The 27,480-nt window shown below is 36.2% G+C and overlaps 2 protein-coding genes across 2 annotated transcripts in view; one reads left to right on the top strand and one right to left on the bottom strand.

The window, feature by feature from the left end:
- LOC135684893 (abscission/NoCut checkpoint regulator) overlaps positions 1-23,207 on the top strand; it is a 39,865-nt gene extending 16,658 nt beyond the window's left edge. The window contains exons 10-11 of the mRNA XM_065200591.2: positions 6,213-6,283; positions 22,962-23,207. Coding sequence (XP_065056663.2) covers positions 6,213-6,282 — 70 coding nt within the window. The 3' untranslated portion in view covers position 6,283; positions 22,962-23,207. The remainder of the gene's footprint in view (positions 1-6,212; positions 6,284-22,961) is intronic.
- On the bottom strand, positions 8,576-10,856 carry LOC135684884 (rhodopsin-like). Its single transcript, XM_065200578.2, has one exon. The coding sequence runs from the start codon at positions 9,984-9,986 to the stop codon at positions 8,928-8,930; it is 1,059 nt and encodes a 352-aa protein (XP_065056650.2). The 5' UTR covers positions 9,987-10,856; the 3' UTR covers positions 8,576-8,927.
- Positions 23,208-27,480: the final 4,273 nt, after the last annotated feature.

Genomic DNA, 27,480 nt, shown 5'->3' with positions numbered 1-27,480 from the left:
GTCTACGTAAATATCCTCTGAACTGGAAAATTTGATTTGCTAAAAATTGCGTTAACCATTAAACACAGGAAGCACGCTTTGATATTTTCTGTTTTAAATGGCCGATGTGCACGCAACTTAAAGAAATCGAAATATCACGCAAAACTAGAGTATTTTGTGTACCAAATATGTTCCTATATAAAACTTTTGGTAAACACGCCGCTATTATCAACACTTGATTTTCATTTTGGCTAAGAAGAGGTTTTTTAGCTGAACTACTTTCAAATGTAGATTTACCCAAGAAAGAGCTAGTTCATGCATTCATCGAGTTGATTTTCTTCTTAACTCGAAGGCCAAGCTTGTGTTCTACCAGCTCCATTGGGTTCCTCTGTATCTTAATGCCAAACACTGGTTAGCTTGTGTAACCCGCCCAATCCTTGTCCTTTGCGGTCCTTCGTTTTCACTTGTTCCTTCTCCGCTTTTCCCTTGTTAATAACTCGGGTGTTTTGAAGTCACTTTCTTTCAGTAGATAGAAAAGCAGCCGAATTATCATTACAGCTCATTGCGGCTACAATTTAAGATAAATCGTTTTTCGGATTCTATTTGATTTGTTTCAATTATGAGAAATAGTTGGATACAGTTTTTCGGCACTCTTCTATATTGTAGGACGATCTAGCTTGTGACTAGTGCTGAAACATTTCGCTGTTACAAAGTGGTTCTAGTTTGATGAATTTGCATAACATTTCCCTTTTAGCGTCCTTTTTAACCGTATCTCTCTCAGATGTCTTTGTTTTGAGCTTTTCTTGCTTTGGTTTCCTCTCATCGTCAATTAGAGATCTTTTACGGGTATTTTCTTATCCACAATGTTTTTAACCAAAAGCCGAAACTGTCCAAGTCCTTCATTCCCCACAAAATTCCCAACCCTCCTACTTTGTTAAGTTTTTAACCTAACCCATCATCATGAAATTTTATCATGGTTTTAAGATATGAGAAAACACAAGTTTTTAATATAACCCAACATCAAGTTTTTACATGTTGACAAAACTCTCTGTTAAATGATGCTAGAAATTTTCCTTAGTTTGTATTTTTTTCTGTGTCGTTTTTCTTATTCAAAAAAAACATGGCATGTTTAATTACAGAAAAATTTTAACTTTTTCATGATTTCACAATCTAACTATTTTTTTTATTTCTTGATGGAGGCTTTCAATTTGGCTAAAGGAAGGTGAACACTTTTCTGGCTATGGGCGAGTTACGAGGAAAGTTGGTCTAGTGTACTCAAGGATCTTTGCCATTTTCAATCGCAAAATATAATGTTACAGGCTTTCTTCAATCAAGGTGTTTTTAAGAAATAATTTTACTGTTTTACAGGTGGCATTTGACCGTATAAGCTTGAAAAATTCATTGGGCAGAGAATAAATTTTTTTAACAATTGTGGTTCTGTTTGTGTTTGTACTTGATTTGTATTTTAATCTTTGTATTTGTATTCGTTTTTGTATTCGTTTTCGTATTGGTATTCGTATTCGTATTTGTATTCGTATTCGTATTTGTATTCGTATTCGTTTTCGTATTCGTATTTGTATTCGTTTTTGTATTTGTATTCGTATTTGTATTCGTTTTCGTATTCGTATTTGTATTCGTTTTCGTATTCGTATTTGTTTTCGTATTCGTATTTGTATTCGTATTCGTATTTGTATTCGTATTTGTATTCGTATTTGTATTCGTTTTCTTATTTGTATTCGTATTTGTATTCGTTTTCGTATTCGTATTCGTATTTGTATTCGTATTCGTATTTGTATTCGTATTCGTATTTGTATTCGTATTCGTTTTCGTATTCGTATTTGTATTCGTTTTTGTATTTGTATTCGTATTTGTATTCGTTTTCGTATTCGTATTTGTATTCGTTTTCGTATTCGTATTTGTTTTCGTATTCGTATTTGTATTCGTATTCGTATTTGTATTCGTATTTGTATTCGTATTTGTATTCGTTTTCTTATTTGTATTCGTATTTGTATTCGTTTTCGTATTTGTATTTGTATTCGTATTCGTTTTCGTATTCGTATTTGTATTCGTTTTTGTATTTGTATTCGTATTTGTATTCGTTTTCGTATTCGTATTTGTATTCGTTTTTGTATTTGTATTCGTATTTGTATTCGTTTTCGTATTCGTATTTGTATTTGTATTCGTATTTGTATTCGTTTTCGTATTCGTATTTGTATTCGTATTTGTATTCGTATTTGTATTTGTATTCGTATTCGTATTTGTATTTGTATTCGTATTTGTATTCGTTTTCGTATTCGTATTTGTATTCGTATTTGTATTCGTATTTGTATTCGTATTTGTATTCGTATTTGTATTTGTATTCGTATTCGTATTTGTATTCGTATTCGTATTTGTATTTGTATTCGTATTCGTATTTGTATTCGTATTCGTATTTGTATTTGTATTCGTATTCGTATTCGTATTTGTATTCGTTTTCGTATTCGTATTTGTATTCGTATTTTATTCGTTTTCGTATTCGTTTTCGTATTTGTATTCGTTTTCGTATTCGTTTTCGTATTCGTTCCCGTATTTGTATTCGTATTTGTATTCGTATTTGTATTCGTATTTGTATTCGTATTTGTATTCGTTTTCGTATTCGTTTTCGTATTTGTATTCGTATTTGTATTCGTATTCGTATTTGTATTTGTATTCGTATTTGTATTCGTATTTGTATTCGTATTTGTATTCGTATTCGTATTTGTATTCGTATTTGTATTCGTATTTGTATTCGTTTTCTTATTTGTATTCGTATTTGTATTCGTTTTCGTATTTGTATTTGTATTCGTATTCGTTTTCGTATTCGTATTTGTATTCGTTTTTGTATTTGTATTCGTATTTGTATTCGTTTTCGTATTCGTATTTGTATTCGTTTTTGTATTTGTATTCGTATTTGTATTCGTTTTCGTATTCGTATTTGTATTTGTATTCGTATTTGTATTCGTTTTCGTATTCGTATTTGTATTCGTATTTGTATTCGTATTTGTATTTGTATTCGTATTCGTATTTGTATTTGTATTCGTATTTGTATTCGTTTTCGTATTCGTATTTGTATTCGTATTTGTATTCGTATTTGTATTCGTATTTGTATTCGTATTTGTATTTGTATTCGTATTCGTATTTGTATTCGTATTCGTATTTGTATTTGTATTCGTATTCGTATTTGTATTCGTATTCGTATTTGTATTTGTATTCGTATTCGTATTCGTATTTGTATTCGTTTTCGTATTCGTATTTGTATTCGTATTTTATTCGTTTTCGTATTCGTTTTCGTATTTGTATTCGTTTTCGTATTCGTTTTCGTATTCGTTCCCGTATTTGTATTCGTATTTGTATTCGTATTTGTATTCGTATTTGTATTCGTATTTGTATTCGTTTTCGTATTCGTTTTCGTATTTGTATTCGTATTTGTATTCGTATTCGTATTTGTATTTGTATTCGTATTTGTATTCGTATTTGTATTCGTATTTGTATTCGTTTTCGTATTCGTTTTCGTATTTGTATTCGTATTTGTATTCGTATTTGTATTCGTATTTGTATTCGTTTTCGTATTCGTATTCGTATTCGTTTTCGTATTTGTATTCGTTTTCGTATTCGTATTCGTATTTGTATTTGTATTCGTATTTGTATTCGTATTTGTATTCGTATTTGTATTCGTATTTGTATTCGTTTTCGTATTCGTATTCGTTTTCGTTTTCGTATTCGTATTCGTATTTGTATTCGTTTTTGAATTCGTTTTCGTATTTGTATTCGTATTTGTATTCATATTAGTATTTGCATTGGTATATATATTTCAATTATTACTTGTATTTGCTCTTTGTTTGTATTCTCATTTGAATTTTTATATATATTTATATTTTTCATTTGTATTTTTTATGTTCGTATTGGTATTTCTATATCTACTTTTTGGTCCTGAATTTTTTATGAAGTAATGCTGAAGTTATATGAAAGATTCAAAGGATTTTTGAAAACTCGCTAACTAACGACAACAAAATCGAATGGCAACCTGGCGTCTCTGAAGTGGCCCGGTGTGAATCTAGGTCTTCGTTTCGGAGAATGTATGCAAGTCGGCATTTAAATTCTTTTTAAAAATTAAGACTTTCTATTTGAAGGTGTTTGTGGTGCATTGGATGCAAAGAAGTTATCTAACTCTTTTTTAATCAACCTGTGGTTGTTAGTGGTATTGTAAACAAAGATGGGCCAAAATTAGAGAAAGAAACAGTGTTAAATCACATCCTTCACTTGGATATAAACTATGATGCGTTTTCACCCTTGGAAGTTGATGTTGTCTCTGTGAATATTTGGATTTTCACTCTTTTCTCTTTTTTATAAGAACAATTTTATAAGAACAAGAGCCTCAAAATTGGTCAAAACTTGCGAACAAATTAAGAACGAACTGAGGCTGAGCTGCAACTATGCAATTCAATTTTGAGCAATGTTTTATCTCAAAAACGAAGATTACTAGCCATGTGTATGTGCTTCCAAGGTGAATATTCAAGCTAGTCCGGCAAATAAAGGATGCCTCACTCACTTTGATGACAAATGAGACCTGAACAGCTCCCTAGAGCGAAAACTCAAGCAATCGCACTGCTTACGCCCTATTAATTTAAGAACAAATTGAAAACAATCAAGCCTCAGATTTCAGAACAGTCAGCCTGAACTTAGATTTACTGGTTCATATAAAAAGGAAGAGTGTATGTCGAGAACCCAACTTCAAGTTTTTCTCTTCAGAAATGCATTCATTTTCGTTAAACAAAAGCTCCTATTATAGATTGAATGCGTTCGATATGAATATTCCTATCGTTTCTGCCATATGCGCTTACGTCCATTTCATTTTAGGGGAGACATTGACTAACAAATATCCGAAGCAACAGTTTCTGCCGCAATTGTTTAACCGAACAATGTTACAGAAAGTAGACAAAGAGGTTGTAAATCAAAAGTTCTCTCAATCAGCAATAATACGAATCTTTGAATCTAAATTGTACATTCCAATAAAACGATATCCACAATGTTTACAAAACCCTTCTACAACCGTGTCCAATTCTAGGTCCATAGACACGCTCGCGATCAAGTCAATAAACACAATAGTCAAATCGAACGGAAACGAAGAAAACAGTGCTCCTCATTTACTTCGAGTCCTCTGCAGAGTCTTCGAAAAACGATTTGAAATCTAAAAGAATCTATAATGACGACATGGTTCAGATAATTGGTTTGGTACATACAAACAAAAAGGCCGCTATTGTGTAGACAGAAGGAGTTGGTTTTCTCTCTTAGACTCTAGCGGTGAATTTTTTATAGGCACATGGTACTGATTGGCCAACTATACCGGTCATGTGATAGCGTTTTTCTGATTGGCCTATTTCGATCCACAACTGGCTATTGATTACCCATCTTGTGCTTTCGGACCCCTATTCTGACGTTTTATACTCTGAGGAGTGTCAGACAGAACAAGTTTTCAGTATGTTGTAAAATGTTTTTTTTAAAAGCAATCTTTCAAATTTTGTACCGCCAAAATATTGTCCTCAATAATGAAAACTTTTTTCATTATTTGTTGATGCCCAAAATCTCAAAAATCGCAATGACTGAATAATGATCAAATTGCTTCAAAGCAGAAAATAGAAGCCCGCGCCTTCGAAAAAATCGAAACCGCGGCTTCTTCTCGAGAAAATTCGGCAGGCCTGTAATCCACATTAAACCCACAGGTGTTTCATGTAAAGTAACTGAACAAAGGTGTTAGTTGCCGTTATTTGATTGTCTGTTCGTCAAGTTAGATATAAAGAATAGATTCTGATATTAACTTTCTTTTTTCTTCCAAATATATCCCAGTCATGTCACCTAATGTAACGTTGTGTGTTGTGTGTAGCATTTCAATGAATCCAATTCGAGGCTCAGGTCCGGGCGTTATTAAGGACCAAGGAACAAGTTTTTATAGTCAATGGATCGTTTCAAGTTGACAACCGGACTAAAGTTGACCCGAGATAATGCAAATTCTGGTTTTAAGGTCGCCATATGTTCAATGCGTCTCTGGACTCTTGTGATTATAAATAGTTCAGAATATTTGCTCTTTTTAAAGCTTTGTGCATTTTAACTGATAATGTAATAATTTAATCTTTGTCTGTGTTTTGCTACCCTAACCCCCTCTTACATTATAGTGTTTCATGTTCATATTGCTAAAATCAGTATTTTGCCTTTTTCAGGGAAGGCCACACGAGTTTTGACATGACAGATCATCAAACGTCACCTTTTAAAGCTCGAAAAAAGAGATAAGGTATTACACACTTTGCTCTAGCGTCGTCTATCAATGTCAAGGAATTGTTTGATGTTGTATTGACTAGTCATTTTCGTTAGGAACTCGAAGTTTTGAGCAGCGTCGTACTGTTACTTTTTTGAAAAGGTGCAGAAGACTTCACTCTGCCATGCACGCCAAAATAAGCTGAATAACTTCACTCTGCCACAAACAAGAAATAAGCTGAAATCAACTCTCAATGCGAGATGGGTTGATTCTGGCAGAACCCTAACAAACTGCAACTGAAGTTTATTCAGCTTCAACAGTGGTTCAATTGAACCTGTGGGTATTCCTAGTGATAACAATTGGACATGTCAAGCACTACCCACTCACCCTTCCCCCCCCCCACCACTATTTCTGCCACTTTTGTACGCCATTTTTCCATGCAAATTTATCATGAACGGCTTACAATAAGACCTAACTGGTTCATTACTGGCAGTTCTCCCCATTAAGAACCACTAAAAAGATAAGGTTCTGGCTTATTCTTGGTTGCAGCTATGCAAAAATGCCAAGTACAGAATTTCTAGGTAGCTGTCGAATTGAGGGGTTGCAGCTTTGTTCCTTATTATGTACATAATTTATTTGTCAATGCATAAATCATTTATTAATCAGTATTTCCACAAAGTTATGGTATAAACTAGAAATTTGCAAATGGAAAGCTTTCATTAAAATGCATTTTTATCAGGAAAAATCTTGATCTTTTACATTATTACATATCTGCAGCTAATTCGAATTAATGGCTGCTTGACTAAATACAAAATTAACAATTATCATACTATCGACAACACAACATTATAACTACTGAAATCTTACATTGCATGTTAAAAGGAAACTAAGATAGATTTCAGGTTTATCCAGCATCTTTGCCCAAGATTCCTTCATAATGCCATCAACAGAATTTTGCAGAGCATATATAACTTCATCGAAGATTAAAAATTGGTGCACTTGTAATGAATTTGAAAAAGCAAACATTTTATGGCATACTAAAGCTTTTCGTCTGACATTCTTTTGAGTGTTAAACGTCAGCAAATTGCTGAAATCAGTCAATCATGAGGTGTGTAAGGCAAAAATGCTTTGATATGTCAAAAAATGATTGCACTTTTCAAAGCAATTTTTAGATTGTAATATTTGCTAGTTTCTCGAATCCTAGCAAATTGAGCTGTCGTCATTTCTAAGACAACATTATTTTACCCCACTATAGCCCAAGGGAGTCCCTGGAATGACTGAATACCTTGTGACTGCAAATTACTTCTAAGACTAGCAATGTAGAATATATCATTCCTGGACTTGCAATGAATGGCAAATTGAACATATCTCCTACGTGGGCATGGTTGTCATTTGCATTCTGATCGCATGATAATCACGTTTCATTCACCTGTCGCAAAGCTCTTTTTTCTTGAAAACGTTTGCCGCATACAGTGATTAAATATTTCATGTTATGAATATAACGCAAAGAAATCTTTCTGTTTACTTCATCAATGGTGTTGGAATCATCTTAACCATGGGGCATTGTGGAAACATTGCCCACTGAAGATCTTCAATGGGAGTTTGTGATATCATGGCTACCCAAAAAACAATTTGGGTGCCATTCTTGTGAATTTTGTTGACGCAATTTTAAGGTTTACATAAATATATCGGTTAACAAAGAAAGGCAAATTGTACGGTCCTCAAGACAATGGGTAGGTTTTTGGGGATACCTGGCAGATTTCCTAACAACAGCTGGAATAGTTTGTGACATATTCTTATTATCATGCAATAAGAAGGGATAGAAAAGTAAGTGAAATGTCCATGTAGTTTGCGAATGCCGAGGACATTTAAATGCTAATCAAACTCAAATTTACACTGAAAATTATATTAACATTTAAAAGATTTTGGATACTCATAAGCCCATTATCATAACAATGGTACCATAAATTTACTCTGTCAAGTGATCAAGTTTCTTTTTTCCCTCGCTGATTTTCAGGACTGCAATTATATTTTTCGATTATATAATAATTTTGGAGCAGAAATGTAAGCTTTTGACAAATTCATTTAAAGTTATTTCACAAACAATTCTTAAGCTTCATATTCTTTTAAAAGAACTAGTTTTTCATTTGGGTACATGAAAGTCTCATTTATCGATGAATCCCTCAACTTTGTTGATGTCAACCAAAACATTCAACGAAGTGTGTTGCTTTTATTCATCAACTTCAGTGAATAGCTTCGGAACCAGCTGTCTTCGTCCATCATTATAGCTCATACTTGCACATCTAGCGAGAAGATCAACCCATGTAATAGTCTCTTGGCAGGTAACAACAACGGCACTTAAACCGACCACCGATTGTGAAGCTGGTTCGTGGTGGAGTTGAAAGCAAAACGAATGGCAACAGCTGTTCAACATCTGACGGTGTAGTGAATTCTCTCTGCTTCACCTCTTTTCATTGTTTCGTAGCTTATTCATTTTATCTTGAGTCAAAGTGTAAAAAACCGGAATAAGAGACTGAAGAAGTCACAATTAGCATTTAACAATGAGTGATAGCTCGACGAAAGTACTGCCTGTCCACGCGTTATTTCCGTGTGCATGTAAAGAGTTGATCCTCAGAATTATCAAGCTTCACCTTTTTTCTAGATGGTTTTCTATATCTTTTCATGCTTCCCCTACTGTAACAAATGGAACATCTAGCATTTCTTGGAAGTCTCCAACTTCATTGCTTCTATCTTGCCCTCTACTCTCTTTTCTGAGGCATCGGAACAAAGAGGATCTGAATTTTTTATCAAGAATAAAGTATATGACAGGATCATAAACAGAGTAAGATTTTGCAAAGTAAGATGGAATGCTGCAAATTAACAAATTGTCAAAAGGGGATCCTCTTGCTAGGCCAAACAGCGTTATGACTGCGTAGGGAAGCCAAGCCATGTTGAAGGAAAGTATCAGAGTGCACACGAGGAAGCACATCTGCTTTCGAAGTCTTTTGTCTTCTTCAATCAAGGCAGCATTTGCTCGGCGACCTATTGCGTTAGTGCGACTTGATCCAGTGTTTTTCGTCAGTCTGTGGACCTCTTTGAGGAAGCGTGCGTTACAGAAGACAATAGCGCACATTGGAGCAACATAGCCAATTAGCAATATAAATATACTGTAACTGATGCTATTGATTGTATTTGGAAAGATATCAACAGCACATGAAGTCCCTATACCTTCTATCTTGTATGAGGACCAGCCGAAAAATGGCATCGTTGCCACAATTATTGCCAGTACCCATGATAGAGCAATAGCCACGTTGAGGTTGCATGGGCGGAGCAACGTCTCGCTTCTGAAAGGGTAGACAACTGCTATGAATCTCTCTGTAGAAAGTAACAGCAAATGGTAGATGCTAGAGAGACCGGCAGAGAACGTCACAAACCCATAGAAGGCACATGCGTTTTGTCCCATGCTCCAACTGTTTGTAAGATTAGCATGGATTGTAAATGGGGTTGATATTGCCGTGCATAATGCGTCACTTACCATTAAGCTAAAAAGTATATGAGTCTGGGCGCTTGAACCCTTTATTTTCGTCATCAAGACAAAAGCTGCTGTTGCATTTAAAACAACCCCTAAGAATCCAACGATTATCATATACAGTGCTACAATTGTGTAGGTTTGATCTGATATTCCGTTCAGAGATAATGTCTCGTTGTTACCAGACTTAAGCATCCTAATCCGATACATACGCTTTCAAGACGATCTATGAGTTTCCTTTCAGACAACAATTTTGTATGCTGCTCTGTTTGCACCGCGAATGATTTTCATGAGTGTGCTACTATGTATCTTAAGACTCTGATTTATCATACCGATGTTATCACCGATGTTTATCACTGTCTGAATAGTTATGGCTGCTGCTTATCACTGAACATGTTCCAACGCTTTCATGTTAAAACAAAATAACCTGTTTAAATTGCGTAAAGTTGTTCAGAGTGTTTGAATTGTTTTTAAAACCATACCTGTTCCAAACAGCGAGTCAAGTCTAGCTTAGTCTTGAATTTTTCTTGAGCAGTTTTAAATTGTCTAAATACGAGTATCCAACGAAAAATACGAAGGTCCAACGAACCAAACAGCGCATTCAGAATTCTTGCAGTTTTCTTTCTATGCAAATTTCCGATCAGCTTCTATGCTGTTTTTAAAGCTGAAGATTAGTATGTCTTGCATGGACACAGATGAAGATGCATTTGATTATTCTGTTGCCAAGCTGTTTTTTAATGTGACGAATCCTCAGTTATCTTGCCGGGTGCCAACAAATTGCAAAAACATCTGCGTCTTGTTCGTTGGTGACGTAGCCTTGCTTTTCAACCAGTGCTGACTTCTGTACAAAAAAATATTACATATTCATATTGAGTGAATAATGGAAATCCTTAATCGTTGAAAGAAGCTTTTTCATGATTTTGCCGCGAGAGCTAGATAGTTCTGCAACTAATCAATAGGCCCTTTATGTTGCCACAGTATCATTGACTTTTCAAGCTCGTGTTCAGGAATTCAAAGCGTTTGTTCCTAAAACCTGCTAGCGTTTGCTCACACTTCTAGATTGATTATTCAATGATATGTTTAGTTCTATATGCCAGCTATACAACATATCATCGGCGTAAAAAGACATACATAGAAGTGTCCATTGTTGATATTAAAAAAGCGTATTAGATTTAGCGAGTTTTTTGACAAGCAACAGGTTTTTGTGTGAGCACAAATCCTAAAAATGGTAAACAAGTACAGCTAGAGTAAGAAATTCAAAAATTAAAGTTGTTTGGTAATTTTGAAAGTTTGCTAGTGTCGCGCGACTCAACGATCAATAGAAGGGATTTGAAATGTAATATAAACTGCCGTTATTCGTATAGTGTACTTTGAGAAGGAATAGCCCTCTTAAGCTAATAATACTACGCAGAATGTGGTAGAAGATTGTACATCGCTGATCATTTCACTCAAGTGCAAATTAAAGAACTTGTTGGCTACAGTTGATTCCATCGAGTCAAGTTATGCTTTACTTTTGCTACTGAGTGCAGTCGCTTAAAATCATCTTCTATTTGTATCTCATTCAAATTAAGCAGAACGTATCGGATCGGCAAATCATTGCAGTTTTTGTAGATAGTGAGGCAAAAACTGTCAAAATTGGTCTTATCTTAGCTATGAAGACATTTGTTGTTAGAATCCTGCGTGCTGATTAGCCACTCACTCTAATGCATGTATTCCTTAATGCTTTCTAGCCTCTTCGTGTAATTTTGCTTTTTCTTTGTTATTTTTTCTCATTTCGTTCCGTGGCTCATGACTATTTGCATGTCGTGATGTTAATCTTAACAATTTTTGAAGGCCAAAGTTTGGCAAGCCATCCCCAAAGAAGACTTAGCTCTTTCCCTTACGGTAATCACCCTTGCCTTTGCTTTTCAGTTCTCTTTCTTTGTTGAAATTCAACGTATCTACAATCACTGCCAAAATTATTTGGAGCAACCAACACTTTGCGCTGTGCTTTTCTGTTTTTTCATTTGTTTTCCCGAATGCTACTACTTTCGTCCCCCTTTCCCCCCAAAACAATGTTGAAAGTAAAAAATAATATCAAAAAAGCCACAAGAAAAATCATACTCCATAACCCCTTTCATTTCTCTATAGTAAATCAACATTGTTCCTAGGGGGAGAGGGAGATGGCTGAATTTGCCTTTGAAAACCTACGTTAGTGTTCCAAGACTTTTGGCAGTGATCGTAGCAGGTAATCATAAAACTGCGACGAAAATATTCTAATAATTTGTCTAATATTTTTCTGTATTAATTTCTTGTTGTCTAAAAAAGCGTTTGAACTACATTAAAAATAATTTTTGAGACATTTCTGAAGATAAAAGCAAAATAAAACATTACTGAGAATGTTACCAGAAACTAGAACAGATGTTCAGACACAGTTGGTTTACAAGAGCAGATGCAATGAACATCAGTACCAATTAAAATCCGTTATCAATCATTGACAAGTATGAATAAAAAACCCACCTGATTTTATCATACGGTTTTGAGACGACTAGCATATCTAATTGAACAGGGATTCAGAGTTGGAGAAAAGTATCGCTAATAAAGGGTATGCAGATAGAACTGAGGAGTATCAACTGAGGCAGCCTTTCCACTAACCCGGCTTAAAACAAAAGCGGGTTAAAAGTTACCCGTTTATACGTTGCATTCCCACTAACTCACTTTAAAAAGTGTCTCAAAGAGATGTTTAGAAAAGTGTCTCAAAGTGGATCGTAGCTTTTAAACGACTTGAACATTAGTGGGAACGTCAAAGCCGGATAACTTTTGATCATACCTCTATGCTTTTTATCCACTTACAACAACAACAACAGCAACAGCAACAGCAACATTTTACAAATATATTCAAGGCTTATTGCTGTAAATACTGATTTATCTCACAGCTCTCTGTGCTTTGATTTCTGTTTATAATTATCTAAATCTGATTTACCTGAAGAGAAGAGGGCTGAGAACACATTTTAAGCCTGGAAAAACTTTAACCCAGCTTAGCGGAAACGCTAAAAAACGGATTAAAACGAGTTTAAAGCAAACTAGCGTTTCCATTGACTCGCTTTGAAAACGAATGCATTTTAACCCGTTTTTGCTTTAACCCGGGCTAGTTGAAAGGCTGCCCTTGACACTAAGAGCACCAACGTGGGCATAGCATTTTGCATGGATTACAAATCATTGAACTCTCTTACTTCTCGGTACTTTTGAGGACCTTTGATCCTTTCATTTTTTATGACCTACTTACTTGAGATCTCCACGACGAAAGGTTTAATCTGGCCCTATCATTAATAAGCAAAAAGAATGGACAATGATTTTTTCCAGGAATATGTGATGACGTTAAAAACCAATTTGTAAATCTTTGAATTATTACGGCAGGTTCCAAGCTAACTGTTCGGCAAAACTTTAGATTGACACCAAGAATAAACACAGATATAGTTTTCTCAAACGTATATCATTGAACGACTTGTACCACTAAGCCTTTCCAAGAGCGGAGTGTACGTGCTCACAATACTAACTCTTACTCCAAGGTCTAATTATAATCTTTAATGTCTTCTACGGCGGAAAGCATGTTAAGATATCAATAGAAAGAGACGTGAGATGCGTTTACGTTGAGTTGTGTCACATAAGATGCGGCATGTTAAAATGTTAAAATAATAACAGAATGGAGGGTGTGAGGTGCTTAAGCGAGAGTGTCTCCTGAAAGCATCACGTTGCCTAGAAATGAATACGCAAGCGGGGTTACTGGACAAAAATAGTGCACAAACAAGAATGAATAAGGAAATGAATGGCGCAGAAGGAAATTTGGAAATGAGGCTCATGAAAATGAGGCAGCGCGAATAGCAGTATTACAAATTCCCTGTAGTTGTTTCAATTCGAGATGAAGTTCGTTAAACGAAATCTTTTCTGGAATGCTTGTGAGCCATACTTATATCTTATTTCTATCTGAAATATAACAATTATATTTTGCTTTATTTCATGTAGTTGTTTTTGAAAAATGTAGACCGACAGGGCTGCTGACAGCCATGCTAGGCCCTGTAGTCCAGGAGTAGGTCCAGTGTTTGGGCCTCTTCCAACTTAGAGCAATACGGATTTGAAATGCATTAAATTTTTTTTAGTAATTAAAGTAAGCATTGTTAAACTTTACCAGTACAGATATAATTTGATTTTCTAAATTTTACCATGTTTTTGAGAGTCTAATTTTAGATACAGACCGTTTAATTTCCAGCGTACCCCTCTTTGCTTACGGATCCCCAGAGGCAGAAACAACTTTTTCGGGTAGAGACAAATAAGCGCTTGCAAATAAAGACCGTAAAGGCTCCGAACAGTAATTTCATGTAACAGATAATATACACAATCAACAAAACACTTTAAAACATCAACAAAACAAACAGTATCTACAAAACTTGAATAGAAACATAGTCATTTGTCTCTTGTAAACGGAGTCACTATCTCATGTTTTGTCTGGACAGTACAACTAAAAAGTTTTATTAGGCTCTTTATCTTTCTTTTTGTAAAGTTTTTGCATGTCTGTAGCCTCCCATAATGTTTGCACAAACCACCCCTGTTGGATTGCCACAAGGCCTAAGTGGGTAAAGTGGGCTAGTTTCCGCAGGTGAGATCGTATTCGCAGGTGTTTACATGAGGACGCGATTTATCCCACTTTGGTGGGATGGCCTCTTATTTGAATATTGTAAATGAGGTTGTTTTAGTTTATGATGCCACAGTATTGAATATCAGTTCTGTTCTGTGTCGTTTTTCACTCATCCAATATGAGGCAGCAGGTCTTGGGTCAAACTCAGCAAGGGTTGGCATATTCATGTTTACATACAAATTGTGGACATATGTCTCGTTGGATAAGCTGCTGCGGTCAGCTGTTTTCAGATGGTTATAAAGTACGACGTCAGCAGAATGTGCAGTACAAGATGCTACTCTTGCATATACAGTGCACAAAGTGCTGAATCCCTTCATTCTAGAAACTCTACTCTACCGACCCTAACAATGAAAATGTTTTGTCTTTGACAAGATCAAATTACAATGTTTACAGCAATGCTGACGTTTACAATCAGATGTTTTGTGTTTGGTTCTTGGCATTTCTCTTTGTTTTAAGTTTTGATAAGAGAGTCTTTACGATGCTCATACGAAAATTACAATACATAAACTCTATGTCAAACTGACGAGGAAAATTCACATTTTGTGAACAAAGCAGGAATCTGGGATAACCGCAAATAGACATTTTAACAAATTCCAAAATTAAATACTGCACATTTTCGAAATCAGCACTGCACGTTTTTAAATTAAAGCTATAAGATAACAAAAGCTATAAATACAAGTATCAAAAATAGCAGATTTCCAGACCGTGGAAAACGGGCTGCAGTCACACCTCTTGACAAAGGCGAACCTGTTCGAACAGTAGAAAATTATTTCCGTCCAGTTGGTCGCTTAACATTCTTTCCAAGATATACGAAAAAAATAATAAAAGATCAATTTACTCCTTATCTCGATAAAACCCTATCTGCTTTTGTTGCTGCCTACAGGAAGGCTTACAGTACACAGCATATCTTAATTAAAATGCTTGAAGACTGGAAGGTCAAATTGGACAAGGATTACACTGTCGGAGCAGTACTGATGGATTTTTCAAAGACCTTTGACTGTATCCCGCATGACCTTCCTATTGCAAAACTTCATGCATATGGCTTTGATGAAAGCTCTCTGGTCCTTATTTACTCCTATTTAAAAAGGCGCAGTTCGAATAAATGATACACACGGTGATTTTCAATCTGTTTTATCAGGGGTACTGCAAGGATCAGTCCTTGGCCTTATTCTTTTCAATTTTTACATCAATTGCCTGTTTTATTTCATTAAAAAGGCTTCTTTTGTAAATTACGCAGATGACAACACATTTTTCAAAAAACCTGCCTCAATTAATTGACGTATTGGTAAAAGAAGCAAGCATTAAATCTTTCATTGGCTTTGATGAGAAAAAGTATTGGTCCAACGCTTTGTTCTCTAATATTAACTACTGCCCTTTAGTGTGGTTCTTCTCCTCGGCTAGATCTATGGAGAAGATCGAAAAAATACAGGAACGAGCCCTACGTGTTCTTTACGATGACCATGACTCATCTTATAGAGATCTGCTTTGCAAATTACAAAAATTCACAATGCATGTAAGTCGAAAAGGGACCTCTGTATTGAAATTTTCAAAACTGTAAAAAAGGTTAAATCCTGAATTCATGCAAAATATTTTCGAACTAAGAACCTCTGATCGATCCTCACGTCATCCACAAGGATTGCAGCACTACAGGCCCAGCCAAACCATTCGGTACAAACAGCCTCAGGTCTCTCGGACCACAAATTTGGAATGCCTTACCACAGGAAATAAAATGTGCAGAAAATCTGATCCAATTCAAAAGATTTATTAAAAGCTGGGACGGGACAACCTGTACATGCAACGTTTGCAAAACTTAACGATTTTATAGTAAATTTGTACTTAAAAACTATTAAAAAACTTTTGATTTAATATGTATTTTTTTTAAATAATCGAATTAGACAAGTTACGGTATTGTAGCTTGAAATTATATCTATCCGATTTAAAATAAGATTACAAACAAACAAATAAATACTACACAAAGTGTGTAATACTGCACAATAAATAGGCCCTGTCTAAAGTTATCTGAATTTCAAGGTGAAGCCTCTGAGTGTGGAAAAGCTCCGGGAAAACGGAACAGGCTATGTATAAAGTCTTTAAATTCGCCGATTTCACTTGAAACCAAATAACTGTGGGAAAACAAGTGTGATCCTTTGAGAAAAAAAACAGCTAGATAGATCTACATATCTGCATGTATGAATTTAAATTGAGAAGATGAATATTTCCGGCCAATTCGTAACTTCATTTCGGAAACATCTGCTGTAAATGAATAATTGTTTGAAAAAGTGATGAAATTTCCGGGTAATTTTCATCAGCGCTTAAAACTCTGCCTTTTACCCACAGCTTCATGAATATTTGTTTAAAAAAACACCTGAAAAAGGCGCATAATGCTGTAAAACCGATTACGCAAGGACGATTCTTATCACGTTTGTCTGTACAGGCCTCCTGAAATATGTACAGGCCTCCTGATTTAGCCTCTTTAATAGATGAACTTTTGGTGCTGTTGAGTAACACGACTGCTATGGAAACCATGTATCTATGGCATTTGGGAAGAAGTATTTTGAAAGGCAGAGCACAGAAAGACAACTGATATCCTATGGGGTGCAACAAGGATCCTACCTCAGTCACTTATTGATCATTTTGTCGACATCGAAAACGTGCAAGTTGTAAATAGAACAGAACATTCTATCAAGACTGGAATACTTTCTTCGACCACAATCGAGTTAAATCTTTCTTTAAAAGACGCCTTTATGAATATGCCTGTTATGTCTAACAATAATCCAAAATGATTTTTATAGAGCATTTTTCTCGTTAGCTGCTTAAAATTGTGCTTTCAAAAACCTAAAAATTGGAATGCATTTTCGGAGAGAAATTTCCATTAAATAAACTTGTTCGAAGATAATAAATTTAAAAAATTAAATGAACGTTTTTAATTGAAAATGATATGAGGCTTGTTGGCTTTTTCCTCAAGTGCACTTTTTTCAAAAGGAACTAGCTCGAGGCCTACTTTTTGTAGGTACTTATTTTTGGACCTCTTCTTATCGAAATATAATACTAAAAGTTTCTTAATAGTTCCATAATTTAACTGCACATTTGGTGCCATGAAAATTGCACATAATAAATTGAAATTCTGTATTTTTGTGGCCAGATTTGTGGCATCACCCGTGATATAGCGTATAAGATTACTTGTTTTGTGCTATCACCCGTGAGTTAACGTATAAGATTACTTGATTTGTGCTATCACCCGTGAGTTCAGCATATGTGATAGCTTGATTTATGGCATCACCCATGAGTCCAGCATATGTGATAACTTTATTTATGGCATCACCAGTGAGTTCAGTATACGTGATTACTTGATTTATGGCATCACCCGTGAGTTCAGCATATGTGATAGCTTGATTTATGGCATCACCCATGAGTTCAGCATATGTGATAACTTGATTTATGGCATCACCCATGAGTCCAGCATATGTGATAACTTGTTTTGTGGCATCACCAGTGAGTTCAGCATACGTGATTACTTGATTTATGGCATCACCAGTGAGTTCAGTATACGTGATAACTTGATTTATGGCATTACCCGTGAGTTCAGCATATGTGACAACTTGATTTATGGCATCACCAGTGAGTTCAGTATACGTGATTACTTGATTTATGGCATCACCCGTGAGTTCAGCATATGTGATAGCTTGATTTATGGCATCACCCATGAGTTCAGCATATGTGATAACTTGATTTATGGCATCACCCGTGAGTTCAGCATATGTGATAACTTGATTTATGGCATCACCTATGAGTCCAGCATACGTGATAACTTTATTTATGGCATCACCTATGAGTCCAGCATACGTGATAACTTTATTTATGGCATCACCAGTGAGTTCAGTATACGTGATTACTTGATTTATGGCATCACCAGTGAGTTCAGTATACGTGATAACTTGATTTATGGCATCACCTATGAGTCCAGCATACGTGATAACTTTATTTATGGCATCACCAGTGAGTTCAGTATACGTGATTACTTGATTTATGGCATCACCCGTGAGTTCAGCATATGTGATAGCTTGATTTATGGCATCACCCATGAGTTCAGCATATGTGATAACTTGATTTATGGCATCACCTATGAGTCCAGCATACGTGATAACTTTATTTATGGCATCACCAGTGAGTTCAGCATACGTGATTACTTGATTTATGGCATCACCAGTGAGTTCAGTATACGTGATTACTTGATTTATGGCATCACCAGTGAGTTCAGCATATGTGATAACTTGTTTTTTGGCATCACCAGTGAGTTCAGTATACGTGATAACTTGATTTATGGCATCACCAGTGAGTTCAGTATACGTGATTACTTGATTTATGGCATCACCAGTGAGTTCAGTATACGTGATTACTTGATTTATGGCATCACCAGTGAGTTCAGCATATGTGATAACTTGTTTTGTGGCATCACCAGTGAGTTCAGTATACGTGATTACTTGATTTATGGCATCACCAGTGAGTTCAGTATACGTGATAACTTGATTTATGGCATCACCAGTGAGTTCAGTATACGTGATAACTTGTTTTGTGGCATCACCAGTGAGTTCAGTATACGTGATAACTTGATTTATGGCATCACCAGTGAGTTCAGTATACGTGATAACTTGATTTATGGCATCACCTATGAGTCCAGCATACCTGATAACGTTATTTATGGCATCACCAGTGAGTTCAGTATACGTGATTACTTTATTTATGGCATCACCCGTGAGTTCAGTATACGTGATAACTTGATTTATGGCATCACCTATGAGTCCAGCATACCTGATAACTTTATTTATGGCATCACCAGTGAGTTCAGTATACGTGATTATTTGATTTATGGCATCACCCGTGAGTTCAGTATACGTGATTACTTGATTTATGGCATCACCAGTGAGTTCAGTATACGTGATTACTTGATTTATGGCATCACCAGTGAGTTCATTATACGTGATTACTTGATTTATGGCATCACCAGTGAGTTCAGCATATGTGATAACTTGTTTTGTGGCATCACCAGTGAGTTCAGTATACGTGATAACTTTATTTATGGCATCACCAGTGAGTTCAGTATACGTGATTATTTGATTTATGGCATCACCCGTGAGTTCAGTTTACGTGATTACTTGATTTATGGCATCACCAGTGAGTTCAGTATACGTGATAACTTTATTTATGGCATCACCAGTGAGTTCAGTATACGTGATAACTTTATTTATGGCATCACCAGTGAGTTCAGTATACGTGATAACTTTATTTATGGCATCACCAGTGAGTTCAGTATACGTGATTATTTGATTTATGGCATCACCCGTGAGTTCAGTTTACGTGATTACTTGATTTATGGCATCACCAGTGAGTTCAGCATACGTGATAACTTTATTTATGGCATCACCAGTGAGTTCAGTATACGTGATAACTTTATTTATGGCATCACCAGTGAGTCCAGCATATGTGATAACTTGTTTTGTGGCATCACCTATGAGTCCAGCATACGTGATAACTTTATTTATGGCATCACCAGTGAGTTCAGTATACGTGATTACTTGATTTATGGCATCACCAGTGAGTTCAGTATACGTGATTACTTGATTTATGGCATCACCAGTGAGTTCAGCATATGTGATAACTTGTTTTGTGGCATCACCAGTGAGTTCAGTATACGTGATAACTTTATTTATGGCATCACCAGTGAGTTCAGCATACGTGATTACTTGATTTATGGTATTACCCGTGAGTCCAGCATATGTGATAACTTGTTTTGTGGCATCACCTATGAGTCCAGCATACGTGATAACTTTATTTATGGCATCACCAGTGAGTTCAGTATACGTGATTACTTGATTTATGGCATTACCCATGAGTCCAGCATATGTGATAACTTGTTTTGTGGCATCACCAGTGAGTCCAGCATACGTGATAACTTTATTTATGGCATCACCAGTGAGTTCAGTATACGTGATAACTTTATTTATGGCATCACCAGTGAGTTCAGCATACGTGATTACTTGATTTATGGTATTACCCGTGAGTCCAGCATATGTGATAACTTGTTTTGTGGCATCACCTATGAGTCCAGCATACGTGATAACTTTATTTATGGCATCACCAGTGAGTTCAGTATACGTGATTACTTGATTTATGGCATTACCCATGAGTCCAGCATATGTGATAACTTGTTTTGTGGCATCACCAGTGAGTCCAGCATACGTGATAACTTTATTTATGGCATCACCAGTGAGTTCAGCATACGTGATTACTTGATTTATGGTATTACCCGTGAGTCCAGCATATGTGATAACTTGTTTTGTGGCATCACCTATGAGTCCAGCATACGTGATAACTTTATTTATGGCATCACCAGTGAGTTCAGTATACGTGATTACTTGATTTATGGCATTACCCATGAGTCCAGCATATGTGATAACTTGTTTTGTGGCATCACCAGTGAGTCCAGCATACGTGATAACTTTATTTATGGCATCACCAGTGAGTTCAGCATACGTGATAACTTTATTTATGGCATCACCCGTGAGTTCAGCGTATGAGATTACTTGATTTGTGGCATCACCCGTGAGTTGAGCTTATAAACTGCCCAGCCTTGCCATGCTTTACATTTGCTCAAGTTTTTTTCATTTCATTCAAAATGCTTGAAAGTGGGCGCCTTTTGCTGAAATCAAGGGAATGATATCGAATTGCTCAATCTGAATTTTTTTTCAAAGTTAAATCCTATCCAGGCAGGTTTTACGCCAGTTATTTCGGTGTCCAGTTCTCAGCACCAACTGGTCTAAGTTTGAGAGGTGCGCCATTCCACGGCAAGCTACCCTCCCGCTTGCGGATACGTAGTATAGGATATTTGTTCTTCACGGAGGTGCCGTTTATACAACTGGAAAACCCGGGTTCCGCCCCTGGAAAACGATATGAAAGTAGAAGGATTTCGCTCCGAATTCAAAGAGTAGCAAAGGAACAATTTACTTCTATTTTGATATGCAACGAAGTTGTTCTGTTTCAAGAATAGAACGTATTATGCCGTTTTCAAATCGTGCCGCTTTCCAAATTTTGTTTCTTTGATTAACTGAAGTTACAGTGTAAAGAGAGAGCCAAATCGGCTTGATTTTCAATTGAATCGGTACGGTATAAACGGATTCTAAATTCCGAAAAATGAAATGCCTACATCATACCATCATAGACCCTGAAAGTTGCATGTAGATGCGCTTGAACATACAGTGCGAATGAATCTTTGGATAACTTTGAAAACATAAGTCCACGCAACCGAATTTCCGAGTGAAAATGTAACACTTGACGTCCTGCCACGCCAATGCGTTCACACTAAATTTTTGCCGAAGAAATGCGCCAATGCCAAAGAAATCCTCCAAAATTTGTCGAAACTACCTCTGTTGTAGGCGTAACAGACTTTTGCCCAGCGTGGCTACTGGCTAAAATTCTGTGCTATGTTTCTTGTTAACATAGCTATGTTAGCAATGTTGGTCCTCTTGCAAACTCACTGCTTCCGGCTGTCCTATACAAAAATAAACAAGCTAACATTTCCTTAATTTGGAGGAGGGGCGTCCTTTCATTAATATTTGGACACGTAAGCCCCGCTCAGTCTGACACGACTGCTTTTCAGGGGGCCGCCCTAAAAAATCCTTTTATTTGGAGAAAACGTTACACTCGTATCTAAAATAGGACAAAATACCTTATTGATTATAATTAAATAGTAAGTTAAATTTTTAAAGTTTTTACTTAAAAGTCACAAGGGAGGGCGCCTGGTTGACATCAAATGCTCGGTTGTTCCAAGGCTTACATCCACGAAAGATATAGCCTTCTGCCCATTGTAAATTTTCCGTAAAGCCTGACAAATGAAAGACCAGTTTCCGTATTCATCAGATATCTCATAGTTCGAATTGAATTTTTGACAAGCAAGTTAGAAAGGTTCTCAGGTACCACACAATTTAGCGATTTGTAAATGATAGTGGCATTTTTTTACTTCTAATAAATCACTAACAGTTGGCCTTTTTAAACTGCGTGTAAGTGGGAAATCACTTGTATGATATTTGCTATTTGTCATAATTCTAGATGATCGAATCTGTAAGAACCCCCATACTGAAGCTTAGAGCCGTAAAAAGAGTGTTGAGGGCAATATTACCTAGTATATTTCAAAAACAATATTACACCATGAGAAACATTTGTGGTATGAGAGTACGGATACTATTAATATGTTCTTCCCAGGTGGTCTACATTCTCAGCTAGGGAGTTCCCTCTAAAAATTGCGGGTGATCAACAGTTTTACCAGTAATTTTCTCAACTTTTGTTTGGGAAACTATAACTACAGCCTGGGTTTTGAGAATGAAAGTTTATTACCTAGCAATCATTTCTTCAGTAAATTCAATTCACAATTTAAAGGTTGCTTTAGGTCTTCTATCCCCATAGAGGAGTAAAACAGTGCTAGTATCATCGGCGTACATGGTCAATCTACCTTTTTTCAGAGAAAGTGGAAGTCATTATCAAAAATCAGAAGCAAGAGAAGGCCAAGACAGGAGCCCAGGGGAACACCACACCTAATGTTTTCTGGTTTAGAACAAACACCATTAACTTTGCGTAGCTGCCTTCTTTTGGTAAGGTAGGAAGAGATCCAAGTGAGTTCTAATTTTTCTCGTCAACTTAGCAAGTAGAATGTCATGATATACAGTATCAAATGCCCTATTAAGATCAATAAATATGTTTGCAATGTATTTTCTTTTATCCATGTCAACAAGCTAGTCATCTGTGCTGGTAAGAAGGCAATTGACTACAGCATGAAAAGTTTGTTTTTGACAAAGGAATCGTAAATTTGGTTATCCAAGACAGTAGCTAGAACAAACAGAACTGTTATTGGTCAGTAGCAACTCTGGTTGTTTTCCAGCTATATGGGAAATACCCAATGGCAATCAAAAGATTAAAAATGCAGCATAGAGGTCCCAAAATAACCGGAAGTGCAATGTTTGGAAAATAGCACCAATACCACATCCCTTTGAGGCTTCGAATTTGCCATAAACTTTTGCTAAATAGTAGGGGCCAATAACTTGAAATTGAAATTAATTTTTTGTGGATGACCTTATAATCACTCTCTAGGAGAGTTTTTTCAGTTTCGGGAAATTTTTTAGTTCTCAGTTATTTGTAAAGAAGAAGATATTCATACCTTTTGCAATCCAAGTGTTATGAGAGACACGTTGCCAATCGATATTCAGAGACGTTTTATTGGTAATTTCTTTTTTAATTTATTGACAGTTTTCCAAGTGTTTCTGTTAGTCACCTTCCCAGGAAGCAACTTGGTTTCGCATATGTCTATAAGACTTTTCGCACCTAGGCCTATCCCTTATGTTGCACTTGAGTTTGAAGTCATTTGCCAACCAAGGACAAAACCTATCAGGGATACGCCTGTTACAGTACTAATACAGAAAATGATAGACCATTTGTTAACTACAACATCAATATCGTCGGTGTTCCGGGAGATGCCGTACCAGGCGAGCCCTAAAAGATCGTTTAGAAATGTGGCATGATCAAAATTATTCATTTGCCTAGTAGAAAAATCTTTATGCTGTTTTTCGAAAGCACCACGAAATTTCCGGATACAATAAACCTGGTAATGATCAATGGGCTAGGTTTGTGTATTCAAAACGTTATAATGCCAGACTTGTTAGCTGTAGGAATTTTTTATTTCCCATTCTGCAGTTTCCTCAAAATTTTCCTCACTTAGGCGCCATAACAATTTGCTGTATTTATTGATGCTTTATCTTTGTTATAATCTACTAATAATGTCGTGGATCTTGGAAATTATACATATTTTTATGGTGCAGTGATAACCAAAGTGATATAACTAGGACTTATTGTCTAGGCGGGCAAAGTTTACGCATCTTCCACAAACTTTGGTAGCTTGGGCATACCCAAGGATGGAAAGAAAGGGGGCAAGGGTGGTCAGATTCCTTAGGGCCTCAAAGTATAAGAAACCTAATAAAGCAATGAAATCGTAAAATGTTTGTGATATGTTTGTAAAATGGCTGAAAAATAGTAAAATGTTTTAAGTAAATACAAGATAATGACTGCAAAAAATATTTCTGAAATGTTGTTTAAGCTAATCCAAAGAGCGTGTTTGCCACAATTTTCTGCTGGCTTCTCTCGTAAGGAATGCCTGGCCCCCATAACCATAATAACCTCCCTGTTATAATAACCTTCCTGTAGCGTTGAACATACCTGATACAATATTAGCCAATACTAAATAATCAAAAAAATAATATGTTGAAGTCAAAACTACTTGCGAATCGTGTATCTTATTTCAATTTCGTAAAGTTTGGCCGAACTTTCCATCAATTTCTCCCAAACTAGAGTCATTTTCAAACTCATTTCCCACTGAGGAAAACAGTGAAATTGGGTAGAAAAATGAAAAAACGAAAAGATGAAAAGCAGAAAATACACTTCAACGATTAATTTACCACTTTTTTATTTTGTTGAAGAAGTTCCAATTATGTTGATGTTATGAATGACTTGTGAATAGGTCAGCCTTTTGTATCATCAGTTTATTTTCATAAGATAAGGTATGTTGGAAACTCCCAAACTGCACTTGAATAGAGGTTTTTCCTCCCTTGAGTTGAGGTAAAACTGTGCTTGCGTGGAAATGTCTTGCGAAATGATGTTGGGCGAAATGTTTGGTCGTTTGACCATTGTATTGGTTCATCCAACATCGTCGTTCGTTTTCGATGTTGGATTAAATTTGACTTAGGTAAAATATGTTGGCTGCCGACATCCAACAACTTCTATTGTTTTGGATTGTTGGATGAAATGTTGGATCGTTTGGCTACCTCAGCAATTGTTGGCTCTGCGCAAGCGCAGTTGGTTAAAGAGCGCCAACATCCAATCATCACATTGTTGTTAATTTCACGGGTTGGTTTCGTTCGTTTTAAAATTCACGTTTGCTTACTTTAATTATCAGTTAAACTTTAATCATGGACAACATAACGAAATAAAACGAACTTTGTGCGCAAGAAAAGGCATAAAGCGTCAATAAAAAGCCTGTGACACAGAGGAGGTGCAAGAAATTGCAGGGGGACGAATTAAAGCCGCGGCTTTGATGGGGATGCAACGCTCGTCCTGAAAGACCGCGATGACATAGAAAATATCTCCCTTCGCTTTCCTTTAAGAGAAGATATAAAGAGAAGGCGGTGACCGCCTTTCGTTTTATGGAACGAAATGTCGCGAACCTTCCTGTGCGGCCTTTAGCGCGACCTTCTACTCAGTCCTTTTATCGATCTGCACGAGAAAATGTTGGGTAAAATAATGGATCGTTTGACCACCAACCTTGGATCACTTTCCTACATAGAAGAAAAATGTTGGGTGAAAGTTGGATGAAATGTTGAATTCACACGACCCAGCAAATTACAATTATGTTGTCTATTTTGAATAATCATTATGAAATTTCAATAGAAGGTGTCAACACGGATTCAAATTTTTTGTACCTAGGCCCAGTGGTACTGTTCTTCACTTACCCAGCTTGTAAGCTCTTTCGTTTAACTCTGGCCTTGGCTTTTGTGGATAATTTTAAAAAACGAAGTCATTCATGGGTTCGCTGTTCAACCGTGTTTCAAAAAGCTGATACCAAATGTCGATGCTGGACAAAGGTCTCACCTGTTTGATATGTTCTCTTCATGATCTTCATCGATTAAGAAGAACAGAAGACACCGGTTTTCACAGGTTTTAAGAAAACAGTAGACACTGGATTCAAATTCTATTTCATCATCGACTCCGTCGCTACGGGGAAGTACGAGAGAAAGCTCGGTAGTTCATGCAAACTAATTGTTTGGTGCGTTCATGCCAATGGGTTGCACAATTTTGCAGCGCTGTTGGATCGCTTTCAACTCTGCGTTTCTCGTGCCAAATTGATGCTGGTTTACAAGTTTCTCACGATCGCCATCACTAGCTAACTATTTTTACTTTTTGCATTAACCTGTATTTTTTGTTATGGATACTGAAAATAGTAATTTCCCCTCTAATTATGATTCGGCCAAACCTGAAATGGAAAAAAGCCCCCACGTTACTGACAGCTCTCCAGTTTCAGCTAGTGGCAAAGAAGAAACCATGGTGGATATATTAAAACCCATGCAACTTCAAATGCAGTTGTCAAATAAGCTAGTACTAAGTTTAGTAAATGATAATACTGATAGTTCACGTAAAAGGAAAATATCTGTGTTACTGTTCAATTTGGGAAGTTAAATCTGTATTTGACTTTTTTCGCTTACAACAAAACATTGCTGATCTCCATCTGAAAGAGCTTTCGCATCGTCTTACTCATTTGCTGTGTTTATTAAGTGGGCAACGTTGTCAGACCATACAGTTTCTTAACATTCAACACATGGATGTTTCTGATACAGCTTATACGTTCCACATTACTCAAAAGTTAAAACATACTCGTCCTGGTGTCCATCAACAGCCTTTATGTTTTTTGAAATACAATCTGGAATCTCAACTTTGCAATTATGCACATTTATCCGAGTATCTGACTCGAACTTCCAATTCACGCGGAGAACACAACCAGCTGCTAATCAGTTTTGTACGACCTCACTCTCCCGTTTCAAGAGATACCATATAGCGCTGGTGCCGCACTATTCTCGCTGAGGCTGGTATTGACATTTGGAAGTTTAGTGCTCATAGTACTCGAGCTGCATCTACTTCTTGCCTTTTTCAAAGACATATTGATATTAAGGACATCATGATTGCCGCGGGATGGATGCAAGAATAGACTTTTCAGCGATATTATAACATTCCAGTTATTAGTACATTTAATTTTGGACACGCTTTGCTAAGTGCTGATATTCACGTTGGTAAGCCATATGTTTGTTTTAAATATAGGGTATTTTGGTCTCTCTTTACCACAATGGCTTAATGACAGCTCTAGATTCTCGTACTCCTCCGTAGCAACGGAGTCGACGATGAAATAGAATTTATCAATCAAACTTCGCTTACAGGTAAGTCTCG

The sequence above is a fragment of the Rhopilema esculentum genome, chromosome 10, assembly GCF_057945365.1.
Source record: "Rhopilema esculentum isolate cy_ngs chromosome 10, ASM5794536v1, whole genome shotgun sequence".
In the NCBI taxonomy this organism is placed as follows: Eukaryota; Metazoa; Cnidaria; class Scyphozoa; order Rhizostomeae; family Rhizostomatidae; genus Rhopilema; species Rhopilema esculentum.
Note: the sequence above shows the minus strand (reverse complement) of the source record. Positions and strands in the feature narration are given on the sequence as shown.